The sequence below is a fragment of the Typopeltis vanoorti genome, chromosome 9 (genome assembly GCF_054136105.1).
Source record: "Typopeltis vanoorti isolate ZY-2024b chromosome 9, IOZ_Tvanoo_1.0, whole genome shotgun sequence".
In the NCBI taxonomy this organism is placed as follows: Eukaryota; Metazoa; Arthropoda; class Arachnida; order Uropygi; family Thelyphonidae; genus Typopeltis; species Typopeltis vanoorti.
Window position 1 is genome coordinate 16,592,626 of NC_143557.1, and position 22,782 is coordinate 16,615,407.

Genomic DNA, 22,782 nt, shown 5'->3' on the forward strand with positions numbered 1-22,782 from the left:
TAACTTGGGAACTGGTCAGGCAGGTTTTTTTCTTGTTGGTTTCTTTGAATTTGAAAATTACAATTTAATATTTTGAATTAAGATAAAGAAATTATAGAAAATTTAATATAGCAATGTGGTGCCAAAATAGTTATATGCAAAATTATTAGTAATTTTATGAAATTCACGACTTATATATGTAATAGAATAGTATCATTGGTGAGTTAGACAGATGGTAGATATTCATTTTTTGTTTAAAGACTGTAGGTTATAGTTGTTGGGAAACACAGATGCTGGCAACCTGTTCTAGAAGATTGCTCCACAACAGTTTCTCTCTCCCTCCCCCATATCAGGGGTGAGAGAGAGAGGGACCATAAAGGAAGAGTTTGAGAAGTTGGTTTCATAAGTTTGGAGCAGAACTGCATGGAAGTTGATCAGCAGATGCTTATGCTCTTACATGATTAGAGGAAGGTAGAGATGGGAATGATGAAGACCAATTTGGTGGAGCAGTATAAAAAAAAAATAAAAAAAAAACATCGTAGAAGCATGGATTTATGAAAAAGCAATTGGAGAAAGACCATGATAGAGAGAAGGTATATGAAGCAATTGGCTCTTCTGGATACAGGCCATCATCAGAGAGGTTTTTTGTGTCATCCTAAATATTAGAATCACATTCTAAGGTTGGCTAAATTTGGGATTTATAAAGTTTTAGGAGTTGAATAGAAGAGGATTGCTTAAAACAAAACAAACAAACAAACAAACAAAAAAAGCTTTTTTGGAGGCTGAAGAGGCTATGGATGTGATGCATTTTTGCTAGGATATGCCAGATGTAAATGATAACCCAAGAAGAGAAAACATGTCTTGCTTCACTAAGGAAATATTATGAAAAGTGAGGAGTGTAGCATGGTCTTTCTTCTTGGAAAGACTGGATTTTTTTTTGGTAGCATTAAAATTGACTAGAATCTTTACACCCAAATGAAAATGGCAAGGAAATCAGGAACTGATTGTTAATTACACTTGGGTATTTTTCCTTCTGGCAACTTGGGTTTTCAAATAAAAGAGGAAAAATCTGATCCATAGGTTGTCATGTCATTAGGTGATATTATTGTACCACCAGGATGTGTGAGATCGAGAGAAAGGAAATATGCAATGGCAGAAGCTACACCCAACAGCCTTAACGAGGGAGATAGAAGGCTCGGTTATTAGTTGAGATGGAATTTTTTTTAACGTTTGGCCATTAAAGTCTGATTTGTATTTGATGAGTTTTTTTACAGATGTTATGGGCTATAGTATTGCTTAAGTAAGAAGCTGTGGTTTTGGACCTGAGCTATAGATTACACACTGAATTTTTTAAATTTTATTTTGAACTTCTTTGACATACTTGTTTGAGAAACAGGCATGGAAGTCAGGATTTTTAATGGAGTAGAGAAGGCCCTCATTGCTGTAAGCATTACTGTAGTTACTTAGTCAAAATAGGTGTTTGGATCAGAAGAACAGAAACGGTAATCAACCATTGAAAAGATGGGGAGGAATTCTGGCGGTCATTCAGTTATCATTGTAATGCCATAGAATATGAGGCTGATGTTGGCTGGGAGAGGGTGGATCTGTAGAAAAGGAAGCATGGACTAGGATTGCCAACAGGAGAGCAAACATCTATGTTTTTAAAGTGAGAGCTGATTGAAATATACATGATGTGAATGTTGATGCAGAATATTTGGTGTATTGATAGATAAGGTGAGCAGTTTGAATATCTGCTTATGGCAAACATAATTATGACAATTTGGCATCCTTTCCAGCTTGATCAGTGAAGCTAAACATGGGAACTAGTTGCAGTTATAAATGTTAGTCTTTAAGGAAGATTATCTCATTTGGACAGTTTGTATGAAATCAACTTCATCATCAAATTCCTGACATGTACCCTCAAAAGGTGTACAGGATATTATGATAGGACTACATGAAAAACTTACATCATCATTACTAACTTCCTATCAATTAATCTCTTATCTGTCAAGACTTCAACATTATCAGATCTTATATTTCTGTCTTCTAAGGCACTTTTTACTGTATCAATTCACATATATCTTGGTCTTCTGGGTATTTTTCCTGCCAACTTGGCAGAGAACACTTGTTTTGCTAATCTTTCCTCTCCCATTTTGTTTAAGTGACCATACCACTTGAAATTAGCCCTGCTAACACATTTATGAGTGCTAACAATGTCAAGTTCTTTCCTAATATCGTCGTTTTTTAATATGATATTGCCATTGATGCCATCTGTTCTCGCCCATAATCTTTCTGAGGATTCTCATATCTGTGGTCTCTAGTCTTTGGTCAAGTGTTTTTTTTTTTAACCAAGCTCTCAGATCAATAAATTAAAATTGGTTTGAACACTGTCTTGTATACAGCTAATTTAGTGTTTTGACTAATTTCTCTCTCATTCTATATAAATTTATTCAATTGACTTCCTATCATACTTGTTTTGTTTATTCCATTGTCTATTTCCATATTTAATTTATCATCTCCACTAAAAATTATGCCTAAGTAGCTGAAATGTTTTACTTGTTCTGTAGGTTCTCCATTCACAATGCAGTTGATATTTTCAATTTTCTACCTATTTTCATTGTCTGTCTCGTTACTGCTGATTTTCATACCCATATTATTACAATAGGTATTCAATTTGGTCAGGAAATCTTGCGGACTTGTACTGGATTTATTTAAAAGTATAACATCATCTGCATAAAGTAAAGAACTGAGATTAACATCTCCAATTTTGATACCAAGTTTAATATTGCTTTGCTTCATAATGTGATCCATATAGATAATGAATAGCAGAGCAGATAATGTACATTCTTGTCTGACACCAGATTTAACATCAAACCATCTACCTGTACCTCTTTCAATTCTAACTGCTGACTTACAGCTGACAAATCTGAAAGCACACCCCAACTCAACATCACCAGAGTTAAAGATCGATACTATCAACATAAGAAGCCTGAATGGCAAAGAAATGGAGCTAGCTGAGGAATTAGATAAGTACCAGATCGACATAATAGGGTTGACTGAAACAAAAAAGACAAAAACTGGTGAGATCTTTTTGAGCAATAAATACAAAATGGTATATTCAGGAAATGAAAATCAAGGAGAAGAAGGAGTAGCCATAATATTCAACACTAAATACGAGGCTAATCTTCTTGAATTGCGGGCAGTCTCAAGTAGAGTGATGTTGGCAAATATCAGAATGGGGAACTGGACAATGACACTTATTTGTGCCCATGGTCCCACAGAAGGTTCTACTAAGGTAGAAGTGGAGGAATTTTTTGAGTCTTTAGTCAATGAAAAAGGAAAAGTTGGTCCTTGTTGGAGATCTAAATAGCAGAGTAGGAAATGATTGTCAGACATACAAAAATATTTTGGGAAAATTTGGAGAAAAGAGCAAAGCTAATAATAATGGCAAATACCTGTTGGATTTCTGTTGGTTATTGCTAACACCATGTTCCAACATAAAAATGTGCACAAATTCACATGAAGAGAGAAGAGACAAGGAATAAAAAAAAAAAGTTTCATTGACTATGTTATTGTTGATAGTGATGTTTTCTCCCTGGTGCAGGACGCTAAACTGTACAGAGGATTTGAAATTGGAAGTGATCACTATTTAGTCTTGAGCAGGATAAAATTGAATTTCATACTGAAAAGAATGACATGTAAGAAAGTTTAAAATGAATAAAAGTTGAGCAGCTCTCAGATGTGAACTGTTTTTAATACAAAGATTATTGAAGAAAACATGAAAGAGTTTGAGAACAGGAACCAAACCTTGGAGATTCAGTGGCAAGCCTTGAAGAAAACCCTGATTGATTCAGCCAGAGAGGCATGTGTTGAGGTTGTCTGCAAGGATAGAAAAATCAGAACTCCATGGTGGACACAAGAAGTAAGAGGCAGTGAAGGAAAAGAAGAAAGCATATCAAAAGTTCCTGGCAAATAAGGCAGCTTGTGCTCTTAGAGAATATAGAGACAAATGCAAGAATGCTAAACACTGTAAAACTAGCTAAACAAAAGTCATGGGAGGACTTTGGCAAGAACATAGAAAATAAATATCAAGAAGGTGGTAAAGTATTCTGGAGGTTGTTGAAGAATCTTAGAAATGGAGGAAAGAGTGCTCGAAAAGGAATTAGAGATGATAAAGGTGATATGAAAACGGGAGAAAAAGATATCCTTGAAGTATGGAGTAACTTCGAAAAATTGCTAAATGGAACAAAACTGATAGTACAGTGGTAAATAACACTCGACAAGGCATACAGCCAGGAATACATATACATACTTGAAGTGGAAAAAGCCATCAAAGGCTTGAAATGCGGAAAGGCAGCAAGAGTAGATGATATTCGACCAGAAATGCTGAAGTATGGTGGCATAAAAGTCTTACAGTGGCTGCACTTCATAGTTCAGAAGGCCTGGACAGAGGGGCAAATTCCTGATGATTGGAGTAGAGCTCTCATAGTACCCATATATAAAAAGGGAAATAAAACTGAATCCGAGAATTAGAGGTATTTCCCTACTGAGTTCTTGGTAAGATTTATGCTAGTATATTTGAGAAACGTTTGAGAAGAATTGTGGAAGAAAAGCTTGGTGAAGAACAAGCTGGATTCAGGCCATATAGAGGGCTGTCAGGATCAGATCTTCACTTTACAACAACAAATAGTGAAGAAATCATGGGAATATAACAAAGATCTGTTTTTAAGTTTTGTCGATCTGGAAAAGGCATATGACAAGATGCCAAGTTAGAAGCTATTCAATACGCTACAGTTATATGGTGTCAATGGGACATTATATCAAGCAATACTTAGTTTGTATTTGAGTTGTAAGTTAGAGTTAAAGGAAGTACATGAAGTTGGTTTCATGTTAAATATGGTGTTAGAAAAGGATGTACATTATCCCCTCTGTTATTCATTATCTATATTGATCACATTATGAAGGAAAGTGGTATTAAACATGATATCAAAATTGGAGATGTTAATGTCAGCTCTTTGCTTCATGCGGATGATGTTATACTTCTAAATAAATCCGCTACAAGTCTGCAAGATTCTCTGACTAAATTGAATAACTGTTGTAATAGATATAGCATGAAGGTCAGTGTTAAAAAGACAAAGACAATGAAAATAGGCAGAACCGTTGAAAATGTCAACTGTGTTGTGAATGGAGAACCTGTTGAACAAGTAAAACATTTCAGCTACTTAGGCATGATTTTTAGTGAAGATGGTAAATTAAATCTAGAAATATATAACAGAATCAACAAAGCTGGTATGGTAGGAAGTCAATTGAATAAATTCATATGGAATAAGAGAGAAATTAGTCGGAACACTAAATTAGCTGTATACAAGACAGTGTTCAAACCAATTTTAACTTATGGATCTGAGAGCTGGGTCAAAAGTAAAACACTTGACCCAAGACTAGAGACTGCAGATATGAGAGTCCTGAGAAAGATTAGGCATGAACAGATGGCATCAATGGCAATATCATATTAAAAACAAGGATATTAGGAAAGAACTTTATTGTCAGCAACCAGGAATGCATTAGCAGAGCTAATCTCTGCTAACGCTTTCCTGGTGGTATGGTCACTTAAACAGAATGGGCGAGGAAAGATTAGCAAAACAAGTATTCTCTGCCAGGTTGGCAGGAAAACGAACCAGAGGAAGACCAAGATATAAGGTGGATTGATACAGTACAATGTGCCTTAAATGATAGAAATATAAGATCTGATAATTTTTGAGTCTTGACAAGTAATAGACTGATTTGGAGGAAAATTTTAGATAGGAAGTTAGTAATGATGTAAATTTTTCATGTAGTACTATCATATCCTGTACACCCCCCTTGAGGGTACATGGCAGGAATTTGATGATGATGACTTACAGCTTAAATAGGAACTATGTATTGCTTAATATAATGCCCCATTGACACCATATAACTGCAGCATTTTGAATATCTTTTCTCTTGGTACCTTGTAATTTGCCTTTTGCAGGTCTACAAAACTTAAATAAACTTGAAATCAACTTAGAGATAAATAATCAGAGGTCAGCATGATTATTCGAATAAGGTTTGTGGCAAAGACAACAAATGAAGTTAACCAAGTGAGGGATGGGGGGAAATCTTGATCCAGATTAACTTGATAAGTTCCTTGGCATGAAATGTAAGAACTGACATTCCAGCCCATGATCTGCTCTTGTTATGTAAGACATCGTCCACGATGTAGTTGATCTGAATTGAGGTTTGTTAGATTTGATCAAACTGTTGCTTTTCAAACTAGCTTCCCTTCTTTAACTTCTTTTAACAAGTGGTGCAGTTCATTGACGTTTGTTTTGAGGCTCTGGAATGTTACAAAATGGATGTGGCTTTCTCCCTCCCCTCAGCAGAATTATGTTTTTAGATTTTTTTGGGGCAGTTTTCTTGATGTTTTCTGTATTTTTGATATGATTTTTGATAGTTTTTTAGCTGCATCATCACTACTATTACATATACTGTCTTTCATGGTTGGTGTCATGTCATAATTTTTGATGAGGGCATGCATGAAGGGTACAAGATTTACAGACATAATTTGGACACAGCTGTTTAAGGAATGTGGAGAACTGACCTAGGCTTAAATGTCTGGTCTTCCTCTTGTGGATGCAATCTGCTAGTAGGTATGTCTAGATGCTAAACAAACAAGGATGGGTTGGCAATTTGAGATTTAGCTGACAAAACTGTAGTGGTCAGGTTGCCAATATAAGTTGCAACTCTGCAAAACAAGGTTGCCACTCTTTTAGTCAGAAAAACCAGTTCAAACAGGAAAAGACCATTGGAACAAATCCATGACCAGAATTGAAACCCCCCCCTCCTTTAGCATAAGTATCAGTGGATAAGAAGGAACTAGCAGAAGAATTAGAGAAGTACAATGTTGACATAATTAGTATTACTGAAAAAAAGAAGACAAATAGATGAGATGCCTTAAACCTGATATCAAAGTTGCACATATTAATCTTAGCTCCATACTTTATACAACTGATGTTATTCTCTTAATTAAATCTAGTACAAGTCTGCAGGATTCCTTAACTAAATTGAATAACTGCTGTAATAATTTTGTTATGAAAATCAGTGATATAAAGCGCACTCTGATTATTTATGAGAAGGAACATTGAAAATATCATATTATATTATACTTGATAAGAAATTATATTCTTGTTGTAATACTTTATCCAGGAATGAGCAAATAAAGTTTGCATGTGAATTATCTTCATGATTGGTGTACTTGTGTACATAAGGTATTGACTTCCTGTCAGTCGCCTCAGTATCTCATAATACAAAAACATCAGGGAAAAGACTACTTCTCTACAAAATCTGTGACTTAGGCTTTGATATACTGGGTCTGGCTCCTATTGATGGGACTTCAGTGAAGACCAAAACTAGTCTTTCAGCTGCAGTTTGGAAGGAACAACTTGACTTATTTTGCAATGGAAATAAAACACATTTTTTATTTCTATTTCATCATCATTTTCCTGATATGAACCACCAATGATGAATAGCATGCTATAATGCTACTACACTACCACATGATTCATTTTATATTCTACTACCTTCCTGTGAAGAGTTTCCTTCAGAATTAATGTACTGTTTGTCTGCGTTTTGGTCTTATCAGGTGCAGCTAACCATATCATTTCACCTTGATGTTGGTCTTAAGTCTTGATCTTTTCCTTTACCTGCTATTCTACATCAATCAGTTATTTAATGCCAATAAAATTTCCTCCAGACATCCAAAATATACATTGGATTTTTATATTCATTTTCAGAAATTTTCTTAAACATTTATCACCCTGTATATTGATATACAGGGTGATAAATGTAAGTTTTTGAAGTACAAATCTCTACATACCCCTGTATGAAAGTAACCAACTCATATAATTGCTTTTCACCTAGTAGACAGGATTGTACATTGGTCTTTCTAATCTATGGCCATCATTGCTATGACTTGGACTATGGAGTATTTACACTGATTCATTGTGAAATTCCTCCAGGCACATTTATTATTGAGGGAATGAGCTTCGTCTTGAACACCATAAATTAATGCATATATCTCTACTTCAATATTTATGTTTTTATTATTTCAAAGAATATTTCTTAATTTTACATTTTGAAATTGTCAAATATTATTCTTTTCTATAGTCTCTTATAACACCCTACTTGTGTAGCATGTGGGAATCACATTCACAGCCTTTTTTTGACAGTAGAACTCTCCATGTTATTAAACAGTGACCATTTGACATTGTTTAACTTATATGCAAAATAAAAAAGCAGAACTGTTAAATTTTGTCTTTTTCTGTTCACTAGCACACAATTTGTTCAGTATATTTCGTAGAAGTTTTTGCAATTATATCTAACCGTGGTAATTTTGTACTTAATCAGATTTCACTGCAGTAATGGGCATTTCCAATTGACAAAGCAAATGTGTTATCTCAGTACAAATCAAGAATTACTTTTTGCAGAAATGTATGAAGCATATTTTGTTATAAATCAATTTACTCACTATATTTCTGAATGACTGTCACACAGGTAGGCATTTTAAAATTTACTTTTGTTCAAAATTAAAATACAATCTGCCATAGTACAGCCAATCAAGGCCATACTTTGCTAAGTTGTCCTCTCTTGATGATATGTTGAAACCTACAGTATTGTAAGTTGAAAATTCTGAATAATGATTAAACTTTTACTAGAATACAAAGTGGATATGCTTAGCATATTTGTATTTTAACCTAACACTGATTTCATTTTAAGGAATGTTTGGTGAATGCAGAAGGTGAACCCAATAGGCAGGAATTAGAAGATCTTATAGAAAATGAACTGGTAAGTTTGAACATTTGCTTCTAAGGAAATTTTACATTAAAGGAAATGTTTACTGACATAAATGAGAAAGCAGTATTATGATTATAATCTGAAATGTAACTCTTTTAAACTTGAGATGAGTGCCATCTTAGCATAGCTTAACTTTCTTTAACCAGCTTTTGGTTTTAAACTGTTAACCAAAACTTATTTTTTTGAAGGTAAAGAATTCCATTATCTAAAACTGGGCTTGGAAAAACATTCACACAAAAAGTAATTGAATTATATAATGAAATTGCATGTAGAAACTGCATATAGTATTAGAGTATGACAAATAGTTCAGATTATTGAAGGGTATTAGAATTCTTTGTCTCCAGTAGATGTTGAAAGTTTATTTTTCACTTGGTTAGACTATAATAAATTTAGTTTAATCCTTTATCCAAGTGTGAGCAAACAAAGTTTGCGCCTGAAAATATCTTCAGGACTGGAGTAAGGTAGTACAACACCAGGCAACTCATAGCAAAGGTGGACCAAGCTATCATCACTCCTATTTCAGTATCTCCCATAATGCAAAACACATCTCCTTGTGGACATGTTATAATGTTATGCATTAAGGGAAGGGCCACTACCCAGACTAGTTTCGACCTTTATTGAGGTCTCTTCAGTGGGAGCCAGGCCCTGAAGTGGATCTACCAGGCAGAAGCAATGGCAGGTCATCTTTACCTATAGGAGTTGCCAAAAGGTGTGCCACCTGTTTATTAAATTACTCTGGATTTAGAGAAAGATGTTGACAGTTTATTTTAAAGGTTGAAACTAGTTGGGTAGTGGCCCTTCCCTTAATGCATAACATTATACATATCCGCAAGGAGATGTGTTTTGTATTATGGGAGATACTGAGATAGGAGTGATGTTAGCTTGGTCCACCTTTGCTACAAGTTGCCTGGTGTTGTACTACCTTACCCCCAGTCCTGAAAATAAACACTTGGATAAAGGATTAAACTAAATTTATTATTTGTCTCTAGTGGTGGAGTAAGATAACCAGTAAAGTAACAGATGTAGACTGTGATAGATTTCATTAGGAGAGTATCTAGATATTATGAGTAGGCCATCAAGAAGTTTTGCTACATCATGCATGAAGTAAAAACTAAATCACATAATATATATCTCAATGAGTATTATTGGCAGTGCCTTACCTCTGTTAGAAAGACCTAGGCTTTTCATTTGAAGATGAGTTAGCTAGTGTCATACTGAGATCATAGGATTTACTTCTCAGAAAATCTTTTCCTTTAATCTTTATGAAGTAATTGGAAAATAATTTTGCAAATGATGTCTTCAAAATGGATACAGGTAATTTAAAAAAAAAAAAAAAAATGTGTAGATTCATATTGCAAATAAACTATTCAGCTGACAACCATGGGTATTGATTTCGAGAATGGCAATTCCTGATATTTTTTCTAACTTTAAAAAAAAAAAATGCACAGAATGCTAGTCTTCTGTAAAAGATAGAAAATGATACTAATTTTCACTTAATGGGCAATTACTGTGTATTGGCTCTATTTTATATATGTATATATATAAACACACCCCAACTCAACATCACCAGAGTTCAAGATCAGTACTAACAACATAAGAAGCCTGGATGACAAAGAAATGCAACTAGCACAATAACTGGATAAGTACAAGATCAATAATAGGGGTGACTGGGGAAAAAAAAAAAAAAACTGGTCAGATCTTTTTGAGTAATAAATACAAAATGTTATATTCAGGAAATAACAATCAGGATAAAGGAGGAGTAGCTATAGTGTTCAACACTAAATACAAGGCTAGTCTTGAATGGCTGGCAATATCAAGTAGAGTGATACGGGCAGATATCAGAATGGGGAACTGGACAATGAAACTTATTTGTGCCTATGGTCCCACAGATGGTTCTACTAAGGTAGAAGTGCAGGACTGTTTTGAGGCTTTAGAGAAAGCAGCTGACACAAAGGAAAAGTTGGTAATTGTTGGAGATCTAAATAGGGGAGTAGGAAATGATTGTCAGACATATAGAAATATTTTGGGAAAATTTGGAGAAACGATCAAAGCTAATAATAATGGCAAATACCTGTTGGATTTCTGCTCAGGACATGTTATTACTAATACAATGTTCCAACATAAAAATGTGCACAAATTCACATGAAGAGAGAAGAGACAAGGAATAAAAAAAAAAAGTTTCATTGACTATGTTATTGTTGATAGTGATGTTTTCTCCCTGGTGCAGGACGCTAAACTGTACAGAGGATTTGAAATTGGAAGTGATCATCATTTTTGTCTTGAGTAGAATAAAATTGAATTTCATATTGAAAAGAAGAACATGTAAGAAAGTTTTAAAGCGAATAAAAGTTGAGCAGCTCTCAGATGTGAACTGTAGACTAAAATACATAATCATTATTAAAAAAAAATGAAAGAGTTTGAGAACAGGAACCAAACCTTGGAGATTCAATGGTAAGCCCTAAAGAAAACTTTGATTTAGCCAGAGGCATGTGGTGAAGTCGTCTACAAGGATAGAAAAATCAGAACTTCATAGTGGACACAGGAAGTTTAAAGAGGCAATGAAGGAAAAGAATAAAGCATATCAAAAGTTCCTGGTGAAAAGGCAGCTTGTGCTCTTAGAGAATACAGAGACAAATGTAAGAAAGTTAAACACTGTGTGAAACTCAAGTCATGGGAAGACTTTGGCAAGAATGTAGAAAATAAATATCAGGAAGGTGGCAATATATATATATATATATATATATATATTTACTCTGCACAGTTAGCTGAGTGGCTATGCGCTTTGCAACCATATGTCTGGGAAAGGAGTGTCCTGGGTTCGATTCCCATCGCTGATGTGAGGAGCTTAGGATCTTTCTCAGACATAGCCAATTTAGCCAGTCTTGGGCATGGAATGCAGAGTTTTTCTTCAAACTTTATCTGGGGTTTTTCATCCTGCAAGCAGGCGAACCGACCCTGAGAACTCAACTCTTCTTCAGATATAGGATACACCGTGAGGCTAGCCACCTTATCCTTGTGTATGGTTGCAGTTAAATGAATAGAAAAACCCTCGACACCACAAGGTAAAAGAGGGGAAAAGGAAGAGGGGAAAATATTTTGGAGGCTGTTGAAAAAGATCAGAAATAGAAGAATCAGATATGATAAAGTTGATGAAAACTGGAGTAAAAGATATCCTTGATGTATGGAATAATTACTTCAAAAAAATTACTAAATGAAACAGTCAGTGACAGCACAGAGGTAAAAAAACACTCAACAGGCATGCAATCCAGAATACATTTCCATACGTGAAGTAGACAAAGCTAAAAATAGGGATTATATTTTCCACATTTGAAAAGCCTGAAATGTGGAAAAGCAGCAGGAGAAAACATTATAAAGTTCCACATTTCTTAATAGTAATTAATACTTATCTGGCACATACACATGGAAATGGTGCATTGCATGAAAAGCTCTTATAAAAGTCTTGCAGTGGCTGCACTGCATAGTTCAGAAGGACTGGACAGAGGGATGAATTCCTTCCAGATGATTGGAAATAAAACAATGAGAATTACAGAGGTATTTCCCCACTGAGTGTTTCTGGTAAGATTTATGTAAGTATACTTGAGAAACGGTTGAGAAGGATTAATGAAGAGAAGCTTGGTGAAGAACAAACTGGATTCACACCAGATAGAGGGCTGTCAGGATCAGATTTTCGCTTTATGACAAATAGTTGAGAAAATGGGAATATAACAAATATTTGTTTTTAAGTTTTGTACACTTGCAAAAAGGCATATGACAAGGTGCCAAGAGAGAAGCTATTCAAAATGCTACAGTTATATGGTGTCAGTGGGGCATCCCTATTTAAGCTGTAAGTCAGCAGTTAGAATTGAAAGAGCTACAGGAAGATGGTTTGATGTTAAATCTGGTGTCAGACATTCATTATCTATATGGATCATTATGAAGGAAAGTGATATTAAACCTGATATCAAAATTGGGGATGTTAATCTCAGCTCTTTACTTTATGCAGAGGATGTTATACTTTTAAATAAATCCAGTACTAGTCCACAAGATTCCTCGACCAAATTGAATACCTATTGTAATGCATTTTGTATGAAAATCAGCAGTAACAAGACAGACAATGAAAATAGGTAGAAAATTGAAAATATCAACTGCATCGTGAATGGAGAACCTATAGAACAAGTAAAACATTTCAGCTACTTAGGCATAATTTTTAGTGAAGATGGTAAATTAAATATGGAAATAGACAATGGAATGAACAAACCAGTATGACAGGAAGTCAATTGAATAAATTTATATGGAATGAGAGAGAAATTAGTCAAAACACTAAATTAGCTGTGTACAGGACCGTGTTCAAGCCGATATTTAGCTTATGGATGTGAGAGCTGGGTTAGAAATAAAACACTTGACCAAAGACTAGAGGCCACAGAATTAAAGAGGGATGATTAGCAAAACAAGTGTCCTCTGCCATGTTGGCAGGAAAAAGACCCAGAGGAAGACCAAGATATGGGTGGAATGATACAGTAATAAGTGCTTTAAAAGATAGATTTGTTATTGACAGCTCGCATCTCCTTGCCACATTTAGAATGGTAAAACTAGTTTTGAAGAAAGTAAATGTGAAAGATATGGTTTGGAATATTTCAGCTCTGCAAAATTTGTGAGAGTAGTGAAGTATGCTGTGATCAACAACTATGGATAGGATTTGATATCATGAAAGATAAGTTTTGCATTGAACAAAGAGAGCCAGAGAAAGCACAAATAACTATGCAAAGTTATATTGCAACTTGCTAAGTAGCTTTTATGCTGTGTCTAAGCAGAGGAAACATCAAGAGCAAATTAACTGTTTTCTCTAATCCTTTGTAGGCCCTTTAATTCAGAGGAATAATTGAAAGGAGATCAGATATATAAAGTGCCATAGTCCATATAGTACTGATGCTCACTGATTTGTTAATTAGTATTGAGGTTGTGAAGAAGTTGATTATGGTTGACTCTCTCTATCTTGAGATAACTAATGGCAAAGGCAGTGGGTCAATAGTGTGAGGGCAGACTTATTTCCCTTTTTTGGAATAAGATAAATATAGGATTGTCTCCAATGTAAGATATAGGTGGTAGTTGAATATTAGTCAACAGATGTTATTGAATTAAGGTTTCCTGTAGAGCACACATTTTGAGTAGATAGAATAGAATAGACCCGATAGATAAATATTATTAGTACTACATTTTTTGCTCAAGCTCGAAATTATTTTGATGCCTGTCGCTGTTGAGAGGACTACAGGAGTAATGGAGTATTCTTGGAGATGTTACATTCCTTAAAATAATTTTTTGTTGTATGGCTGGGTCCTGACATTCACTGGATTTGCTTTCTTAAAGATTAACATTCACGGCAAATTCTAATGGCTTTTCTGTCTAATAAGAGGGAACCATGTATATCATACATGAAGTTGTTCATGAAGAAAAATTATGCCAGAAAATCAGCTGTGTAGTTTAAATGAAAGTCCTTTAGTTTCAATTAAATATTGTTGATGATCCGTGTTGCGCTTTCATGGATTAATGTACAGCACAAAGAGAAATAATTAAAGAATAGGTTTAATAGTTAAATATTTCGTCTCAGTCACAGAGACATCTTCAAGATTACAATGTTAAAATTGTAATAACACACAATTTTAACATTGTGTGTTATTACAAATTCTGTAAATTCCATTAAAGGGAACATGAATGTAAACTAACACCTTAGCTTAAATATTTTTTACTAATTGTTGATCATGGTATCTGATACACCACTTGAGGATATACGTTAAAAACATGGTTATTCAGAGCAGCAAACAACTTGAATTATCAGTTCAGATCAGTTGTGAACTTAGGTGTAGCTGTAATTATTTTCTCACTTTTGTTAGTGATTTGTATGATACTTATGTCTCTTAATGTAAAACAATTCTCTTAAGGCTTACAGACCAAAAGATGTCAGCTTAAGGATAAAGTTACTGAAGTTTTATTTGAATGCAGAACGTATTCGAGAGGCATATAATCATGCAGTTTTAGTTGAGAGCAAGAGACCATATCCCAATGATGTAGATTGGTATTACTGTCTTGTAGATATTTTTGAGGTAAAAAAAAAAAAAAAACATTTTATAACATTAAATATAACCAAGATTAAAATAAATGTAACTTAGAATTGAAGTTTTACATTTGATAAACATTTATCTAATTTTCAGGTGTTATTACTTTACTATTTGGACTCATCTATTTTGGAATTACATAATTTAACCTAAATTTTTGTTAAATGATGCTAAGGTTGACAGAGAAAAAAAATTTGCTTCTTTCATTTAATGTAGTCTTTTTCAATTGAAATATCAAATAATCAACTTTTTTGATATGGATATTTCTACATAAGCATTATATATATATTTCCAGAATTTTTATTTTTGTATGGCTGAGTCCTGTCATTCATTTTCTGGAGTAGATACATTTTTGAGTGTTAGTATTCATGGCAAATCTTAACAGAAAGTGAAGGTCTTAATACAGAAAAAGGAGTTAGGCATTGATTTTAATCTACCTAATTTTGTTATGTTGTATAATTTATATCTGATCATTCAAAGTAAAAGCATCATAAGCTTAAATATGCTTTGAAAGTGATTTTTGTCACTGCATCCTTCAGAATGGAAGGACCACCCTCCCCTTCCAGTATCACATTAATGTAGTAGATATTTTGATTTGATGGATTGAAAATTTTTTGGTTTTAGGTTTTTAAAATTAATAACTTCTTCCCAAATTATCCAATTCCTGATTTTTTTTTTGCTGCTATTTTAATGCTTAAGGTGAGTTAGGGATTTTTTATTTGCATCTTCAATCAAACTAATTTTTTATTAAGATGGCAGCCACCTACTTTAATGTTAAGATTGCTTGCTCTTTTCCCCTATTTTGTACTCTATCATGTAGCCTAAGTTAAAACCAAAAGTCTTTGTGTGTTTCATTTATACATGCAGTGGAATGCATATGCCTGAAATTACCATGATTGAGGCCTTTCTTCTATGGGAGGAAAACAAAAATTGCCGTGAAATTTGCATGTGAATTAAAAATGGCTGACTTTGAAGCCCAAAAAAGTATTTTGATTTGGTTCCACAAATTTGGTTCTTATGATAGACAAAAATAAACTACTGTTTTATTGATTTCAAGCAAACTTTTAAATAAACAGAAACAAACTTATTAAAATTCTAGAAAACAGTGGGCTTGACAAATACCTATTAAATTGTATTTAATAGGTATTGTATTTGTAAGGTAAATTGACAAATACCTATCAAAAATTACTATTCAGAAACATAAACAGTAGTGAAATACAAAAACATAGAAACAGATCAAATAGCAATTAAAAAAGGAGTTATGCAAGGCTGCCCATCATCACCATATTTATTTAATCTGTACCTAAAAGAAGTAGTAGATGAAGGACTACAGATGTTTGAGGGCATAACTGTAAATGGAAGAACTATAACACATTTAAATTATGCTGATGACATAGTAATCACTACAGACAGCCAAGAAAAATTAGAAAATATCCTGACCAAGCTGCGTCAAACAAGTAACAAATATGATATGAAAATCAATTTTAGGAAAACAAAACTACTGGTAATAGGAAGAAAAAGAGAAGCAATCCAAATGAAAACAGGAAACAATAATATAGAACAAGTAAAGAAATTCAATTACCTAGGCTCAGTGGTCACTGAAGATCTAAGCTATTTTGAAACCATAAAACGTAGAATCAGTAATGGATGGATAAGTGGGAAGACTACAAATATGGAACAATAAAAGATTAAGCAAAGAATTCACACTAAAGATATGTAAAACAGTGATAATTCCCACAGTACTCTATGGCCCAGAATGCTGGATCTTAAGGGGAAAAAAAGGATAAACTCAATGCTTTTGAAATGAAAAATGAAAAGGTCTGAGAAGAACTTAACTTTAAAGAAACAATAATTACAGCACTAAAAAAAAAAAAAAAAAAAAAAGCCAGCTAAGCTGGTTTGGACATGTTTCAAGAATGAACTCAGAAAGACTACCAAACATATTATTAAATGGTAGAATTGAAGGACAGCCCAGCAGAGGAAGACCAAGAAAGAAATGGATTGACAACATTAAAGAAAGCACCCACTTAAATTCCATAATGGAACTACATAAAAAAACAGCAGACAGAAAGAAATTGCAAAATTCGTCTTTGAGGAACTCAACCTGCCATGAGCAGATGAGTAGAAGAAATTTGGTTCCCCAAATCAAATAATTCTTGGCATGTGGCTATAAAGCAAAATTGATTTTATTTTGTTTTATTTTCATCCCTTTAGCCAAGATATCCTGCTGAACAGGATGACCTGCAATTTTGTGCATTTTTTAGCATATTTAGCACATTAATGTATTTCCTAGGACTTCCCAAGCAGTGTGAAGTAAGCATTATGCATTGAGAGTTATTATGTATCACCAGCATTAATATAAAAGTGGAGTAAAACATTAATTAGAATAAAATATTGCTAATTACTTAGCAATGTTTTATGCCATTACTTAGTGCTTTTTCTTATTGTGCTATCTTCTATCAAAGGTCAGTGACCATCTTGGCGAACAAATTGTGGTCTTGTGCTAATCTGAGCATTGTGCACTGCTCTTTCCTGTCCACGTCTTGATGTTGTCAAACCATGATATTCTTTTTCTTCCTCTAGTTCCTTTGCCATCAATTCTTCCTACCAAAATAGTTTGTAGAAGTTGGTATTTGCTGTTTTTCATGATGTGGCCAAGATATGATGTTTTTCTTTTCTTGATTATTTGTACAAGATGTTTAGCTTTGCCAGTGGATTTTAAGACATCTTCATTGGTAATTTTTTCTGTTCATGATATCTTTAGCATTCTTCTGTATAGCCACATCTCAAAGGCTTCGATTTTCTTGATGATTGTTGCCTTCAATGTCCATGTTTCAACTCCATAGAGCAGAATAGACTACACGTAGCGTTTCAGCATTCGGCATCCGACTTCCATGTTTAGGTCTTTATTGCAGAATAGTGTTCTCATTTTCATGAAGGACTGCCGTGCAACTTCAATCCTCATCTTTATATCTATTTCTGGATCCCACCGTTCGTTAAGCCAGCAACCAAGATATTTATATCTTGATTGCTGGCTTAACGAACAAGATGTACAAGATGTTTTTGTACATCTTGTACATCTTGATCAATATTTTGATCAAGATGTACATCTTGATCAATATTTTTCCCATTGAGTGTCAATTTCATTGATGAGGCTGGATGTTTGCTGATGATCATGTATTTTGTCTTGTTGATGTTTATATTTATTCCCATTCTTTGGCTTTCTATGTATACTCTGTCAATGAGTTTTTGGAGATCCATAATGTTATCTGCAATTAGCACAGTGTCATCTGCATATCATAGGTTGTTAACAATCTTTCCATTTATTGTGATTCCCTCTGGACATTCTTCCAATGCTTTTTTAAAGATTACCTCTGCGTATATATTGAACAGGAGTGGTGAGAGCACACATCCTTGTCTCACTCCTCTTTTGATGTTAATATCACTGGTGGTAATGTTGTCTAATTGAACGGTAGCTGACTGATTCCAATTCAGATTTGTTATTAGTCTTATGTCTTGTTCGTCTAGCCTTATTTGTTGAAGGACTTCTATTAAGTTAGTGTGTCTGACTTTGTCGAATGCTTTTTCAAAATCTATGAAACACATAAAGACAGATTTCTGTTTTTCTATGCATTTTTGTATCAATATTTGGGTACAGAAAAGGGCCTCTCTAGTACCAAAACCATTCCGAAAGCCGAATTGTGTTTCACTTAGAGTTCCTTCACTTTTTCTATAAATGCGATTCTGAATTGCTTTCAAAAATATTTTTAATGTTTGGCTCATTAGACTAATAAGTCGGAAATCACCACAGGAATTCGCTTTGGGTTTCTTTGGGATAGTAATAAATGTAGATTTGAGCCAATCTGATGGAAATTCATCACTTTCATATATTTTATTAAATAGTTTTTCAAGAAGTTTGATGTTATCTGGTTCTATTAATTTTAAAAATTCTGTGTGCACACCATCTGGTCCACTGGCTTTTCCTGTTTTACTTGTTCATATGGCATTCTCTATTTCGCATTTCATGATTGCTGGTCCTTGAATGTTATCTTTTATATTTATAGGCTTCTGTCTAGTATCATTGAAAAGTTCTGTTACATATTTTATCCAAATCTGTGCTTTATTCTCTTCTAGAACTATTTTTCCATTTTTGTCTCTTAGAGACACTATTTGCTTTTTCCTCAGTTTTCTGGAAATTTTGTTGATTTTCTTATGCAGATTGAAATTATCATGTTTCTTCTGAAGCAGTTCAATTTCCGTACATAAATTTTTCATCCAATTTTCCTTGGCTTCTTTTATTTTTTTCTTGATGTTATGTGTTTCTGTATATCTGGCTAGATCTTTGTTTTTGTACATTCTTCTTGTATCAATAAGAGAAAGAATCTCATCTGTCATCCATTCCTGTTGTTTTATATTATTCACATAACCTACTTCTTCAATACTTGTTGTTACGATGGCATTCTTTAAGCAATTCCAAAGAGATTCCACTCTTTTATTTTCTTCTATGTTAATCTGTTGTAATTGCAGGTTAAGCTGTGTCTTGGCACTTTTATTTATGTTCGTGTCTTTCAGTTTTTCTACATCAATTTTCTTTTTCTTCTTTTGTGATTTTTTAGCTGATTTTAATCTAAGACGTACTTCTGCAACTATGGGATTCTGGTCTGATGTGATATCTGCTCCAGGATAAGTCTTTGCACTCTTTATACTACTGTGGAATCTTTTATTTATCAGTATATAATCTATTTGATTTTTGACAATGTTATGTCGGTTATCTTGAGGCAATTTCCAAGTGTACAGTCTTCTGGGTGGAAGTTTAAACCAGGTATTTGCTATTGTTAGATCTTCTTCATGACAGAACTGGACTATCTCCTCTGTCATTTCTGGTGCCTAAGCCATGTTCTCCAACAATTTCTCCATCACCCCCCCCCTTCCTACTTTTGCATTGAAGTCACCCATCACTATGTTTATATCATGTTTCTTTGTTAGGTTTTTAATATCTTTTAGGTGTTCATAAAACTCTTCAACATCGTCTTCACTTTTGTCAGCTGTGGGTGCATAATAAGCTTGGGTGATATTTATGTTTACGGGGTTTCCCTTAAGTTGTAACAGCATTATCCTTTCAGAAAATGGAATCCAATTTATTACTGATTTATTGATTTCTTTATTTACTATTACAGCTACACCATGTCGATGTTTGTTCTCATCATTCTCAGAGTAATACATTGTTGTATTATCTTGTTGACACTTTCCAGATCCTGGCCATCTTGTCTCGCAAATTCCCAAAATCTGGATACCCAGCCTCTTCATTTCTCTTGTGGCATTTCTTAATTTGCCAGCATCATACAGAGTTCTGACATTCCAAGTTGCGATTTTAAAAGTGGACACCATTTTGAGCCTGGAGATACTTTGCACCCCTGTCCCATTTAAGGGACGCTGAGAACTTGGGGCCATACTTAGTGCTAAGCAGGAAGAACAGTATGTAAGAAAGAACAGTATGTAAGAAAGTTTTAAAAAGAATTAAAGTTGAACAGCTTTTACAGGTAAACTGTATGCTCTAATATACAAACATTATTGAAAAAAATTTGAAGCATCCTTTCATTCATGCTTACACAGTGATCAGAATACATTATGAAAAATTATGGAAACAACTACCATGTTAGAGTAAAAAGTTTAATATAAACCAAAATAAACACTCAACGTTTTGGCCTTCACATTAAGGTCATCATCTGGAGTATACACATATGTATAATACAAATTATATACATATATATTACAAATGCAGATGTCAAACTTATCTATTTGCTTTATGCAGATGATGTTCTCCTAAACACCCATTGAAAGTGTCCAGTGTTTTTAATTAAATTGAATAACAGCTTTAACAAATTTGACATCAACATTAGCAATAAAAGGCCAAAACCTATATTCATAGTTTTGACCTTTTTATTGCTAATTTTGTTGTCAATATAGGCAGGAAAATTGAAAGCTTCCCCTGTATTCTCAGTGGAGAACCTATAGAAAAAGTAAAATATTTCAGCTATTTGGGCATAATTTTCAGTGAATATGGCAAATTAAATTTGAAAATAGACAAAAAATAAGCAAAGCTGGTATGGTGGAGAGCATTTTGAATAAATTTATATGGAATAAGAGAGAAATTAGCAAAAACACTAAATTAGCTGTATATAAACAGTGTTCAATCCAGTTTTAACTTATGGATCTGAGAGCTTGGTTAGAAAAACTTGGAATTTTTGGAATATTCCAACTTCCAAGAATGTGGAGGACCCATCTTCAAACCATATAGCTACCAGAACAATTCCAGACAGAAGAAAATCTCAATACGAAAGGACTAAAATAAGTTTATTGTGGTTCCGTTTTTTCTTTTTTCTTTTTGTTTCCTCACTGAATGTCAGGCTAGGATAATTGATTAACAAACATTTAGATTCCTTTTACCTTTTGTATAGTGCAGCATCATGTAGTTTGTACTTATGTTTTCTTGATGATGACCTCAATACAGAGGCCGAAACATCGATTGTTACTTGTTTAATGTTAAGTAATTATTCCACGTGTTGTGTCTCCATAAATTCTTCACTATGAATATTAATATGAATGTGATAACCTTTGGTGGTGTTCATGTGACTTCAAGAATTTCAAAGCTCACTGAAGCAAAATAGAGGTGGATATTTTTCTCATTGACAGTGACATAGCTGTGGTTCATTGTTGTGTTAGCAGTTTTCTCTGCTTTTCAAATCTTTCTGTAAGCAGCTTGCCTACAAGTTCAGTATCTTTACTGGATACAGAAAAAGAATTTCATACCAGCAGTGTTGTAAGAAAAGAAATAGAACATAGCGTGTCTGCAGTATGATTTTCAGTAGTCCTTTGCAAGTTCACGTTTGTGACCAACCATTTAATATTTTCCTCTAACACTGTTGCATGGGTTCTTTCAATATGTGACATAGCAAAAAAAGAAAAAAAAGTGCCATTCTGCGAATAAACTAAAATCATCTTTCTGGTTAGCCAACTCATTAATTTTTAAACTGAGCAGATGATCCTCACTAAAATAATGTTTTTGAAGTGAGAAATTTTGCATTCAAATGGTTTATCAAAACTGAAAAGCATGTTGTATTTAAGACAGTCCACCGATAATTATTTCAGAATTTAAATAATCTTTTTCTTTTAAATATACCATAAATGCACCACCATAATGCTAAATACACTACAGGTTTTGTACAAAAGTCGAAATCGGCCTGGGTAGTGGTCCTTCCCATAATGCATAGCATTACACATACCTAAATGGATGTGTGCTTCCTATTATGGGATGCTAAGGCAGTTGATATGAAGTGATTTGCCTCCGTATACAAGCAGCCCAATTGTGAAGATACTTCACAATTGCAAAATTTGTTTGCTTATACTTGGATAAAGGAATTTATTTTAAAACCATACTTTGGCCATATATCTTGATTAAATTTTTATAATATTAATATTTTTTTATTTATTTTTTATTTTCTACGAACTGTGAACATAGAGGAAGTCTTCAGTTAAGGTAATTTTAGGTACCTTTCTACTTCATGTATATAACACACACACACACACACACACACACACACACACACACACACACACACACACACACACACACACACACACACACACACACACACACACACAAAAAAAACAAAACAGGTGGTTATTGAAACTTTTTCACTTGGTTTAAAAGCAAATTATACTTGCCAAGAAATTATATTGTTGTGTTTAATTCTTTATCCAAGTGTTAAGCAAACAAAGTTTGTGTGTGAAGGATCTTTACCACCAGTTGAAATGTGTATAGAGA

At 33.8% G+C, this 22,782-nt stretch overlaps 1 protein-coding gene across 1 annotated transcript in view; it reads left to right on the forward strand.

The window, feature by feature from the left end:
- Window positions 1-22,782, forward strand: part of LOC150102901 (E3 SUMO-protein ligase RanBP2-like) — a 673,019-nt gene that overhangs the window by 108,225 nt on the left and 542,012 nt on the right. Inside the window, exons 7-8 of the mRNA XM_090397978.1 lie at window positions 8,770-8,838; window positions 14,784-14,945. Of these exons, the coding sequence (XP_090254104.1) occupies window positions 8,770-8,838; window positions 14,784-14,945 (231 nt within the window). The remainder of the gene's footprint in view (window positions 1-8,769; window positions 8,839-14,783; window positions 14,946-22,782) is intronic.